Below are 12,674 nucleotides of genomic sequence, written 5' to 3'. Positions count from 1 at the left end.
TTCCTGCCAGCATCGTTTTATCCACCACAAAATAATCGATCCGCGAATACACCCTGTGCTTATGGGAGAAGTAAGCAAATCTCTTCGCCCTCGGCCCCCCCAAACCTCCATGGGTCTACACCCCATGCGCTCCATGAACCCCTTAAGCTCCTTCACCACAGCCAACGCCCTCCCCGACCGTGGACTCAACCGGTCAAAACTTGGCTCTGTAACCATATTGAAGTCCCCTCCCGTAGTCAGCCAGTGTGAGTCCAGGTCCGGGATCTTCCTCAGCACCCGCCGCATAAACTCCATGTAGTGATCGATATCTGCTGGTATGTAAAGGGTTAACAATTGCATCATTGTGTTAGGCAGCCACTAGATGGCAGCACAAGAAGTTTGCAGCATTCAACATGAAGAGCATAATAACAAATCCATAACTAAAGAAGATGATTTGTTTATTGAAAAATACGACTCAGACATGGCTGAGATATTTGGATATGATAATCATAGCATCAGCAACACGGTTGAAAAGCTCAATACCACTCTACTCATGGTAGATGAATCCAATACCTTGATGGAATGACAGATCGTTGATACAATGGATGATAGAAACCTGTCAATTGAACAAGAAGAGAAAGACTTCACACAGAGATCACTGAACGACTCCTTAGAAAGCACTGATCGTCTCCACAGAGAGAACGCTGCACAACTCCACACAGAGAGCGATGAAAGACTCCACAGAGAGAGCGATGGAAGCCTCCACAGAGAGATTGTTGACAGACTCCAGAATGGAAGCAATTAAATACTCCAGAGTGACAACCAATAAGAAGAAGACTATGAAGGTCAATCCACCTTATTTGATCAACATCAAGGAGACTATGAATGCCTACCCAATGTATGTGAGAATAGTGATCACAATTAGCATACAAGATGTGGAAGACCATAGCGAGAGTGACAGATCTCAGCTTGACTGTACAAAAGAACATGACAATCAGCGTCAAACGATAAATGAGTCCATTGAGACCACATCAATTGAAACCACATCTACTCTAAACAACCTACAAGAAAATGAAATCTTGGAGAAGTTGACTCCAGAAGAGGAGCACCAAGAGGTCAAAGATGAATCAAATCAACCAGAAATGACTGATGTCACCAAGATCAATGCAGCATCAAATCATTCAAGTGAACCTGAAATCATAAAGCTCAATGAAACATCAGGGCCGAGATTCTCCGATAATGGGACTATGACCCCACGCATGCCAGAAAAGTCCAGAGTGATTCTCTGGTTTTAAGAGGGCTAGCAGGGCCCCGGCGTGCGCCACGCAGCTCCTGCTGCCGATACGGGGCCAGGCACTTCCGGCCGCGGGTCTGCGCATGCACGCAGCAGCTGCTGCGGCGGCGGCCCCGCGCAACATGGCAGACCCACCACAGTGGGCTGTGCGTGCCTGCCGATCAGAGGCCCCCGACCGCGGGCCTGGCCATTGTGGAAGCCCCCCTGGAGACTGATCCCCCTACCCCCCACCAGGACGGCCACTGCAGCTGCGACGCCGTACTCCCGCCGGGTGGAACCATACGGGACCCACGCCAGCGGGAACTCGGCCGGTTGACCGCGGAGAATCGCCGTAGGGGCCTCTTTCAACGGCCCCCAACCGGCGCTGTGTTGCCCGCTCGCACGGCTGGCGGCGATTCTCCGGCTCGATGGAGGTTTGCGTCTTGGCGTCGGTCCCGATCACGGGTCTGACGCCCCATTCGCCTCCCCCTGCGCCGAGCGCGATTTCGGGGCGGAGGCTTGGAGAATCCCGGCGCAGATACCACAAAGGACACTGATACTAATAACTTTGAGAATGACTCAAACTATCCACAGGGAACAGTTATTGAGCACAGTAACAACAGAAACAACAAAACAACAAACTGTACACAATCGTACAACTCTGCAACTAAAGGACAACTTAACAGAACAGTCCAAAGCAATGCCAAGAGTAGAAACATCACATGGACATTGTTCAGACAAAACAAATGTCATGCCAATGAATTTCATGCATTCGTATTTGCTTCAAGACAAACAAGCAAACCATTTTTTAAGGCAGATGACAGACAAAATCGATGCCACAGGCACAGAAAATGGACCAGGTCAGACAACGAAAGTGGTTCAACTATTCAAACACCTCATGATGACTTGTTGGTACTTAAATACCAGAAGTAATGATGAAATACACAAACCAGTTACAATTTCATTATCTCCACCTTGTCAACTCAGAAGATCGACAACGATGAAAGAAATCAAACAGACTGAACTTGTAATATATTAATTGTTGTGTATAGGCATTACTCGTTTTTGCTTTGTACAGATATACATCTCATAATTTATTGTAACATGGTTATACATTTTTCTTTATTACACCACAAAAATATTATTTAAAAAAGGGGGATGTAGTGATCCATATATCTGCTGGTATGTAAAGGGTTAACTACTGCATCATAATGTTAGACAACCACTAGATGGCAGCACTAGATTCAGGTACATAAACTGAACTCAGAAGATATTGGGTCTCTTTGAACCAGGAGTGACTAGATAGCAGAGTGTTAGAGAGATATAGCTTAGTTGGCACATGTAGTTAAACATAGTTAATACTTCTTCTGATTTACTTGATCATCAGTAACAGTTGTGAAGAGTGAACAAACTCATTAGTATTTATATTTGTTATTTATTAAATGTTATTTGCTTTACATTGAAAACTGATATGTTTCATTGAACGATAACCATCAGACCGTTCTGGAAGTAAGCAAGAAGTAACAACGTTCTACAATCATGTAATAATACACTCTACATCGCCCCAGTTTGGGGCATAGACATTCACCAAGACCACCGGCAGCCCCTACAGATTCCCGTTCACCATCACGAACCTCCTCCCGAATCTGCCACTATATTCCCCACCTCAAACGCTACCTGCTTATTTATCAGCACTGCCATCACCCGCATCTTCATATCTAATCCTGAATGGAAGACTTTCCCTACCCACCCTTTCCTTAGCCTAGTCTGATCCCGAATCTTCAAATGCGTTTCTTGCAGAAAGGCCACTTCCATCTCAAGCTCCTCAAGTGTTCGAACACATGTGACCCACCAGCAGGGCATCACGAGGCTCGCCAGGATTAGTGTTCTGCCTGGCAGTGGTCAGTGATTTGTTCCTGCATTATGCTTTCTTTTAAAAAAATATATTTATTCAAATTTTTCAACAAATTTTCAACAAACCCCCCCCCAACAAGAAGAAAGAAACAAGAACACAACAATCAGAAATTATACATTGGATTTCCCCCATGTACAATAACCCCCCATATAACATTTAAAAACACAAAAAGGAAAAAAAAAAAACACCTTCACCCAAACGCCACCCCAAAAGAACCCCCCCCTCCCTCCCCCCCCCTTCCGCCCCCCCCTGCCCCTGGGTTGCTGCTGCTGCTGACCTCCTCCTAACGCACCGCGAGATAGTCTAGGAATGGTTGCCACCGCCTGAGGAACCCTTGACAGTCCCTCGCAATGCAAACTTTATTCTCTCCAGCTTGATGAACCCTGCCATGTCATTGATCCAAGCTTCCACACTCGGGGGCTTCACATCTTTCCATAATAGCAAAATCCTCCGCCGGGCTACCAGGGACGCAAAGGCCAGAATACCGGCCTCTTTTGCCTCCTGCACTCCCGACCCGTCCGATACCCCAAATAATGCCAATCCCCAGCTCGGCTTGACCCGGGCTTTCACCACCTTGGACATAGTCCTCGCTAAACCCCTCCAAAACCCATCCAGCGCCGGGCACGACCAGAACATATGGACATGGTTTGCCGGGCTCCCCGAGCACCTCCCACATCTGTCCTCCACCCCAAAGAACCCACTCAACCTCGCCCCTGTCATATGCGCTCTGTGAGTAACTTTGAACTGTATTAGGCTGAGCCTGGCGCAAGAAGAATTAACCCTACTCAGGGCATCAGCCCACAGACCCTCATCTATCTCCTCCCCAAGCTCCTCCTCCCACTTGCCCTTTAACTTCTCCACCGAGGCCTCCTCCTCTTCCTTCAGCTCCTGGTAAATCGCCGAAACCTTGCTTTCTCCAACCCATACACCCGAAATCACCCTATCCTGAATCCCACGTGCCGGAAGCAGCGGGAATTCCCTCACCTGCCGCCTCACAAATGCCCTCACTTGCATGTACCTGAAAGCGTTTCCCGGGGGAAGCCCGAACGTCTCCAGCGCCCCCAGGCCTCAAACGTCCCATCGAAGAACAGGTCCCCCATTCTTCTAATCCCTGCCCGATGCCAGCTCCGAAACCCCCCATCCATCCTTCCCGGGACGAACCGATGGTTCTCCCGAATTGGGGACCAAACCGAGGCTCCCACCTCGCCCCTGTGTCGCCTCCACTGCCCCCAGACCTTCAGCGTCGCCGCTACCACCGGACTCGTGGTGTACCTTGTCGGCGAGAGCGGCAGCGGTGCCGTCACCAGCGCCCTCAGGCTCGTGCCCACACAGGACGCCACCTCTAGCCTCTTCCACGCCGCCCCCTCTCCCTCCATTATCCACTTGCGGATCATCGCCACATTGGCTGCCCAATAATAGCCACACAAATTCGGCAGCGCCAGCCCCGCCCTGTCCCTGCTACACTCCAGAAACACTCTCTTCACCCTCGGGTTCTTATTCGCCCACACAAATCCCATGATGCTCCTGCTTTCCTGTTTGAGAAAGGCCTTGGGGATCAAAATGGAAAGGCACTGGAACACAAAGAGAAACCTCGGGAGGACCGTCATTTTGACCGACTGCACCCTACCCGCTAGTGAGAGTGGCAGCATATCCCATCTTTTAAATCCTCCTCCATCTGCTCCACCAACTGAGTCAAATTGAGCTTATGCAGGACCCCCCAACTCCTAGCTCCTTGGATCCCTAGGTACCGAAAGCTCCTTTCCGCCCTCTTCAGCGGTAGCTCATCTATCCCCCTTCCCTGGTACCCTGAATGCACCACAAAGAGCTCACTCTTCCCTACGTTGAGTTTATACCCCGAAAAGTCCCCAAACTCCCTAAGGATCCGCATGACCTCCGCCATCCCCTCCACTGGATCCGCAACATGCAACAACAGGTCATCGACATACAACGACACCCTGTGTTCCTCTCCCCCCCGAACCAATCCCCTCCATTTCCTGGACTCCCTCAGTGCCATGGCCAGCGGCTCAATTGCCAGTGCATACAACAAGGGGGATAAGGCGGATAAGTACCTGCCTCGTCCCCCGGTGCAGCCGAAAGTACTCCAACCTCCGCCGGTTCATAGCCACACTCGCCACCGGGGCTCTATATAGCAGCCTGACCCAACTGATGAACCCCTCCCCGAACCCAAACCTCCGCAACACTTCCCAAAGATACTCCCAGTCCACCCGATCAAAGGCCTTCTCCACGTCCACAGCTGCCACTACCTCCTCTACCCCCTCCACCGAGGGCATCATAATCACATTGAGGAGCCTCCGCACATTTGTATGTCGCTGCCTACCCTTCACAAATCCCGTCTGGTCCTCTTGAATCACCCCCGGGTCACAGTCCTCAATTCTCGTAGCCAGCACCTTCGCCAGCAACTTAGCGTCAACATTGAGGAGCGAGATCGGTCTATACGACCCACATTGCAATGGATTCTTGTCCCGCTTCAAGATCAAGGAAATCAGCGCCCTGGACATTGTCGGGGCAAGGTCCCCCCCTCCCTCGCCTTATTAAAAGTCCTCACTAGCAATGGGCCCAGCAGGTCCACGTATTTCCTGTAAAATTCAACTGGGAACCCATTCCGGCCCCGGGGCATTCCCTGCCTGCATGCTCCCCAATCCTTTAACCAGCTCCTCCAGCCCAATCGGCACCCCCAAACCAGCCACCTCCTCCTCCTCCACCCTCGGGAACCACAGCTGATCTAGGAATCGTCGCATCCCCTCCTCCCCCGCTGGGGGCTCAGACCTGTACAGATCCCCATAGAAGTCCCGAAATACCTCATTTATTCTCACCGCACACTGCACCGTATTCCCCCCTCTATCCCTAACTCCGCCAATATCCCTCGCTGCCTCCCTCTTACGAAGCTGATGTGCCAGCATCCGACGCGCCTTCTCCCCAGACTCATACACCGCCCCCTGCGCTTTCCTCCACTGTGCCTCTGCTTTCCCCGTGGTCAACAGGTCGAACTCCGTCTGGAGGCTCCGTCGCTCCCTAAGTAGCCCCTCCTCAGGGGCCTCTGCGTACCTCCAGTCCACCCTTAAAATCTCCCCCACCAGCCTCTCCCGCTCCCTCCCCTCTCTCTTCTCCCTGTGGGCCCTAATGGAGATTAGCTCTCCCCTGACCACTGCCTTCAACTACCCCAGACTACCCCCACCTGCAGCTCCCCGTTGTCGTTGGCCTCCAGGTATCTTTCAATACACCCCCGCACCCGCCCGCACACCCCCTCATCCGCCTACAGTCCCACATCGAGGTGCCACAGCGGGCGCTGGTCCCTCTCCTCCCCCAACTCCAGCTCCACCCAATGCGGGGCGTGGTCCGAGATGGCTATGGCCGAATGTTCCGTTCCCTCCACTTTCGGGATTAGCGCCCTACTCAAAATGAAAAAATCTATCCGGGAGTAGGCTCTATGGACGTGGGAAAAGAAGGAAAATTCCCTGGCCAGCGGCCTGGCAAACCTCCACGGATCCACTCCCCCCATCTGGTCCATAAACCCCCTGAGCACCTTGGCCGCAGCCGGCCTCTTACCCGTCCTGGACCTAGAATGGTCCAGTGCTGGGTCCAGCACCGTGTTGAAATCCCCCCGCATGATCAAGCTTCCTACCTCCAGGTCCGGAATCCGACCCAGCATGCGTTTCATAAATCCGGCATCATCCCAATTCGGGGCATATACGTTCACCAGTACCACCCGCACCCCCTGCAACCTATCACTCACCATCACGTATCGACCTCCATTATCCGCCACAATATTCAGCGCCTCGAACGACACCCGCTTCCCCACCAGTATTGCAACCCCTCTGTTCTTCGCATCCAGCCATGAATGAAAGACCTGCCCTACCCATCCCTTTCTCAGCCTAACCTGATCTGCCATCTTCAGATGTGTCTCCTGGAGCATAACCACGTCTGCCTTCAGTCCCTTTAAGTGCGCGAACACCCAGGCCCTCTTGACCGGCCTGTTCAGGCCCCTCACATTCCAAGTTATCAGCCGGATCGGGGGGCGACTCACCACCCACCCCCCTTGCCGACTAGCCATCTCCTTTTCTAGGCCAGCCACGTGCCCGCGCCTCCCGCACCCTCCAGTCCCCCAGACTACCTCTCCTACTTCCAGCTCCCCTTTGGCCAATGCAGCAGCAACCCAGTTCCCCCCCCCCGCTAGATCCTCATCTAGCCACTTTGCTCCCCCTATGACACTCCCGTAAGTCAGCTGACTCCTGCTGACCCCGGCCTCTTCCTCCATTCCATCGACCCCCCAGTGTGAGAATCCCCCCACCCCTTGGCAGTCAGCGTGCGCTCCTCTCCAGCACCGCCCTTCCCCTCCGGCCCCGCCCCCATCCTTCCCTAACGCGGGAAAAAGCCCGCGCTTTCCTGAGCCAGCCCCGCCCCCTCTGGCGCAGCTCCTTTTTGCGGCCTTACCCCAACACCCCATCCCCGGGCCTCCACCCCCCTCTTCCTCCGCGGGGCCCTGCCCCTCCAACATCAACGCCCACACTCTCCCACAGCCCCACATCAAATCCATTCACCCATCCCCACCCAGCACCAAAACAAAAAGGACATTCCCCAATCGCAGTAAACACAGTAAACATCCCCCCACGACAAACCCTCAGTTTGAGTCCAACATTTCCGTCTGGATAAAGTTCCATGCCTCATCAGGCATTTCAAAATAGTGGTGCTGATCTTCGAACGTGACCCACAATCGCGCTGGCTGCAGCATCCCGAACCTCACCCCCTTCCGATGGAGCACCCCTTAGCCCGGTTAAAACCAGCTCTCTTCTTAGCCACCTCTGCACTCCAGTCCTGATAAATTCGGATCTCCGTGTTCTCCCACCTGCTGCTCCGCTCTTTTTTGGCCCATCTCAGGACACACTCTCTGTCCATAAAGCACCACTACAGCCCTTGGCGGCTTGTTGTCTTTGGGTCTCCTTGCCAGGACCCGATGAACCCCATCCAGCTCCAGGGGCCTCAGGAAAGCTCCCGTGCCCATCAGCGAATTGAGCATCGTGCTCATATATGCCCCGGCATTGGGCCCCTCCACTCCTTCAGGGAGACCCAGAATCCAAAGATTCTTCCTCCTCGACCTATTCTCCAGGTCCTCAAATTTTTCCGCCCACCTCTTGTGCAGCACCTCGTGCGCCTCCACCTTCACCGCCAGGCCCAAGATCTTGTCCTCGTTCTCCGAGGCTTTTTGCCGAACCTCCCGGATCGCCGCCCCTTGGGCCTTCTGGGTCTCCACAAGCTTCTCAATCGCCGCCTTCATTGGCGCCAGCATTTCTGTCCTCAGCTCCTCAAAGCAGCATTTAAGAAACTCCTGCTGCTCCTGCGACCACTGCGCCCACGCTGCTTGGTCTCCACCCGCCGCCATCTTGCTTTTTCTCCCTCGCACTTTCCGCTGCACCAGGATCACATTTTTAACCGCTCCACTCCTGGTCCAATCCATATAATGTCGGGGGGAACCTTGCTGTCACCTTCCCACACTGGAAGCCGTCGAACAATTGCCGTTGGGGCCCCTCTGAAGAGCCCAAAAGTCCGTTCCCGGCGGGAGCTGCCGAACGTGCGACCTACCTAGGCATAGCCGCAACCGGAAGCCCTGCTTTATGCTTTCTGAGAGAACTGAGCAGAAGTGTTTAGGCCTTTGAAGTGTAAGGAATACTCTCTCCCTCTCTCCTGCTTGCTGAAGTGAATGAACTGCTGTATTGTTCTGAAAGCAGTGAGTGCCTTGCACATCATTTGCTGTAAACCTGAACTGATGCAGAGTCTGCAGAGAAAGCAGCCACCTTGCCAGAGAAAACCACTAATCCAGAAAGGAAGAAGTAACAAAACGAAACTCTGAACTTCAGAAAGACATTGCCGGGCAGTCATTCTTTTATCTTTGTTAATATTTTTTCTTTCTCTTTCCTCCATCCTTTCCACCACCCTATCACCTCTGTGTGGTTTGTGTTTGTATATGTGTGTAGAGAGTGGGGTGAATTAGAAAGGGGGGGGGGGGGGTTAAGAAAGGGAAGTAGGTAGTTACATTTTCTGTCTGTTTAATTATAGTATCAATAATAATCGCTTATTGTCACAAGTAGGCTTCAATGAAGTTACTGTGAAAAGCCCTTAGTTGCCACATTCCGGCACCTGTTCGGGGATGTCGATACGGGAATTGAACACGCACTGCTGGCATTGTCCTGCATTGCAAGCCAGCTATTTAGCCCACTGTGCTAAACCAGCCCCTATACATAATAAAAGGTTATTTGTGTTTTAATGTTACAAACTTGGTAATTGCCGTTTATTGTGGTTTATTGAGCTCAACCAAAGACCATGAGTGTTGTGATTCAGGGTCAAGTGGGGCTAGAATTGGCCACAATAGTCCAGGGTGTCATGGCAACAGAAAACAAATACTTCTTATCAACTGAGCAAGCACTGAATGTGTATTAAAATCCATAAAAATCACTCTCCTCCATGTCTTCAGAACCAAATGAAATGTCCCAAACTTGATCAGCAATAAAGTTATCATCAGCTATATCATTCCACAAATAATTATCTTCGGTGCTATCAAGTGCTTTGGATATCGTCCATTTTTTGAATGATTTTGTAGAATTCATAGAATCCCTGCAGTGCAGCAGGAGGCCTTTTGGCCCTCCGAGTATGCACTGACCCTCCGAAAGGCCCAAGAGGCCCAACCCTCTTGTCCTATCCCCGCAACTCTGCACGTTGTTCACGGACAATCCACCGAACCTCACCATCCTTGGACACTAAGGGACAATAAACATGGCAAAACTACCTAAGCTGCACAAATTTGGATTGTGGAGGGAAACCGGAGCACCCGGAGGAAATCCACCCAGACAAGGTGAGAACCTGCAAACTCCACACAGACAGTTACCCAAGGTTGGAATCGAACCTGGGTCCCTGGCGCTGTGAGGCAGCAGCGCTAACCACCCTGAGAATCTCCATTCTGATTTCATCCCTGACCTCTGCAACCCATTCACACAAGGTTGCTAAAGTCAAATCAGTATGCTGCCTGCCTTGGTAAATGTCTTCTCCCGGTGAATATCTTACCCCCTTCAATCACTCAGCCATTCCACTTTTTTCTCATGCTATCCTTGAAGGAGTTGTTTAGAGGGACATCCAATGGTTGAAAATAGTTAGTTAGACCACCAGGAATCACTACAATATCACTGTTTTATGATCCAACTTCAGCAACAACATTATTGACAAGATGTGATCTGAACATATCCCAAATGGGAAGAGTTTTTTTTCTTTAGAGATCCTTCTGGTCGGAAGCTCCAAACATTCCTAAGCCATATTTTCCAGCCACCATCATCCATCCATCCATTATTGCGATGTGGATTCCTTTTGTGAATTGCTATTTTGAGATTGTTTTGAGGGGCAGCACCGTAGCACAGTGGTCAGCACAGTTGCGACACAGCTCCAGCATCCCATGTTCGAATCCTGGCTTGGGTCACGGTCTGTGCGGAGTCTGCACCTTCTCCCCGTGTCTGCGTGGGTTTCCTCCGGGTGCTCCGGTTTCCTCCCACAGTCCAAAGATGTGCAGGTTAGGTGGATTGGCCATGATAAATTGCCCTTAGTGTCCAAAAAAAAAGATTAGGTGGGGTTACTGGCTTACAGGGATAGGGTGGAGCCATGGGCTTAAGTAGGGTGCTCTTACCAAGAGCCAGTGCAGACTTGATGGACCGAATGACCTCCTACTGCATTGTAAATTCTATGATTCTCTTGAATATCAGCATTGGCTTAAGTTTTGTCCCATTGGACCTACACAACAGGATGATGAATCTACTCTTTTCTGACCAGTTATCTTTACTAACACTATTTCTCTCCAGCTTTGCTCACTCTATGATTGGCTGACATGTGAAAATTCATGGGAGTCTCATCCATGTTTCCAATACAACCAACCTGCCTATATTCTGTTGTCGATGTTTGATGATAAATTGCCGAGATGCTATAAATCTATCACTGCGTTTTACTGGGTGATGTTGTGACATTTAAGTCTTTTGTCACAGTGCACCATCAGGGCTGACTTTGAAATCTGCAACACCTCATTTTCTTGCTGGTTTCATGACGAAGCTTCGGACAGATCCACAATAAATTAAAAGTCCATTTGAATAATTTTCATTGACGTACTGTGCACCTTCATTTTCCAACCGCTGTCCCATACAATGCTTTCCTCCGTTTGCACATTTTTTTCTTTGGCATTTGCTTAAGCTGTGTGGGGAGCTTCCTCCAATCCCCAATGTTCTTATCTGATATTGTGAATTCTCGCGCTGCTGCACAATTATTAGTCTGCTTTGCAACCTCAATGATTCGAAGTTTGAACTGGGCTGTGTACCTGCCATTTCTTTTTGATACCATGCTACCATATTACAGGGTGGGATGGTGGCACCAATGTGTACCAGTGAGGCAGTAGCCTTGACAGCACATGTTGGCATGTGCAGACACGAGAACTGCACAACTTTGATGCTGTGCTAGTCTATAATTCTATGATTACGTAACCTTGGTAAGTAGAAAAAGTTTGGATTTTTGGCCAAACATCAGAAGTCGACTTGTACACAAGATCAATCTTTACTCGAGTACATAATCTATAACTTTTTAGTTTTAAGTAAATTATGGAGTTTATACAGTTTTAAGTCTTCAATATCACTTGCTTTATATTTAGTAATTGACCATTCCTCATTTGCTACATAATCAGGAGATATTTTACCACACTCTGTATACCACAAAATTCCACGTATTGAGATTTTTGGAACACATCAGAATATCCTGCAGCTAGATTTATGCATCTATATTATAATAATTATGCTTTCTGTTTCCCGACTTCTAATTAGTCTTTAAAATAATCAGCTCCCAATTTGAAATCACTTGCACGTATTGCCATTATTGTTTCTCAATTGATGAGGGTTATCTATGCCTGTCTATCACATTTTTACGTGGACTGTAATATATATTTTTCCTAAATGTATAGGAGTTATGAAGATGTTAACTGGGATTGTAAGTTGGGACCTAAAATTAAATCAGACACAATACAGGACAAAATAGCCGACCCCATGTCACGACATGCTACTCTCAAGCGATACGATCCAAGCCCTCATATGTGGCAAGTAAGTATTTATATATGTATTAAAGCTTTAGTAGAGAAGCCTTTAAAATTTAATCACGTAAATTGTTTTTTATTTTGTAAAAGCAGAATGCAGAGGTTTTTTTTACAGGCAGTGTTCTTACAGCGTACTTCTCAGGAGAGTGTACATCAGCTGTGTGAGTGCTGGTAAAGATGTTTGACTTCTGCTCAGAGGCGAATGTCTTTAAAAGCCAACTTAATTTTGTGAGGCATTTGCAGATGCAGGCCACAATGCAAGTGCAATGATATAATACATATTGTATTATATGTATTTGGTGCAGCAAGGGTTAAAAGCCTAGGGTTAGTGAGTGTATGACTGCTGCTGTAGTGTTTTTGAAAATCATGCTTACAAGACAGCT

The 12,674-nt window shown here is 49.7% G+C and overlaps 1 protein-coding gene across 2 annotated transcripts in view; it reads left to right on the top strand.

Annotated features, from left to right (window-relative positions):
* The window catches only part of LOC140425054 (protein SPMIP7), a 105,161-nt gene that overhangs the window by 19,973 nt on the left and 72,514 nt on the right, over positions 1-12,674 (top strand). For both annotated transcript variants that reach the window (XM_072508869.1, XM_072508870.1), the window contains exon 4: positions 12,163-12,298. In XM_072508869.1, the coding sequence (XP_072364970.1) occupies positions 12,163-12,298 (136 nt within the window). The remainder of the gene's footprint in view (positions 1-12,162; positions 12,299-12,674) is intronic.

Source organism: Scyliorhinus torazame, chromosome 6, assembly GCF_047496885.1.
Source record: "Scyliorhinus torazame isolate Kashiwa2021f chromosome 6, sScyTor2.1, whole genome shotgun sequence".
In the NCBI taxonomy this organism is placed as follows: Eukaryota; Metazoa; Chordata; class Chondrichthyes; order Carcharhiniformes; family Scyliorhinidae; genus Scyliorhinus; species Scyliorhinus torazame.
The sequence above is the reverse complement of the archived record's forward strand: the minus strand, read 5'-3'. Positions and strand labels throughout refer to the sequence as shown.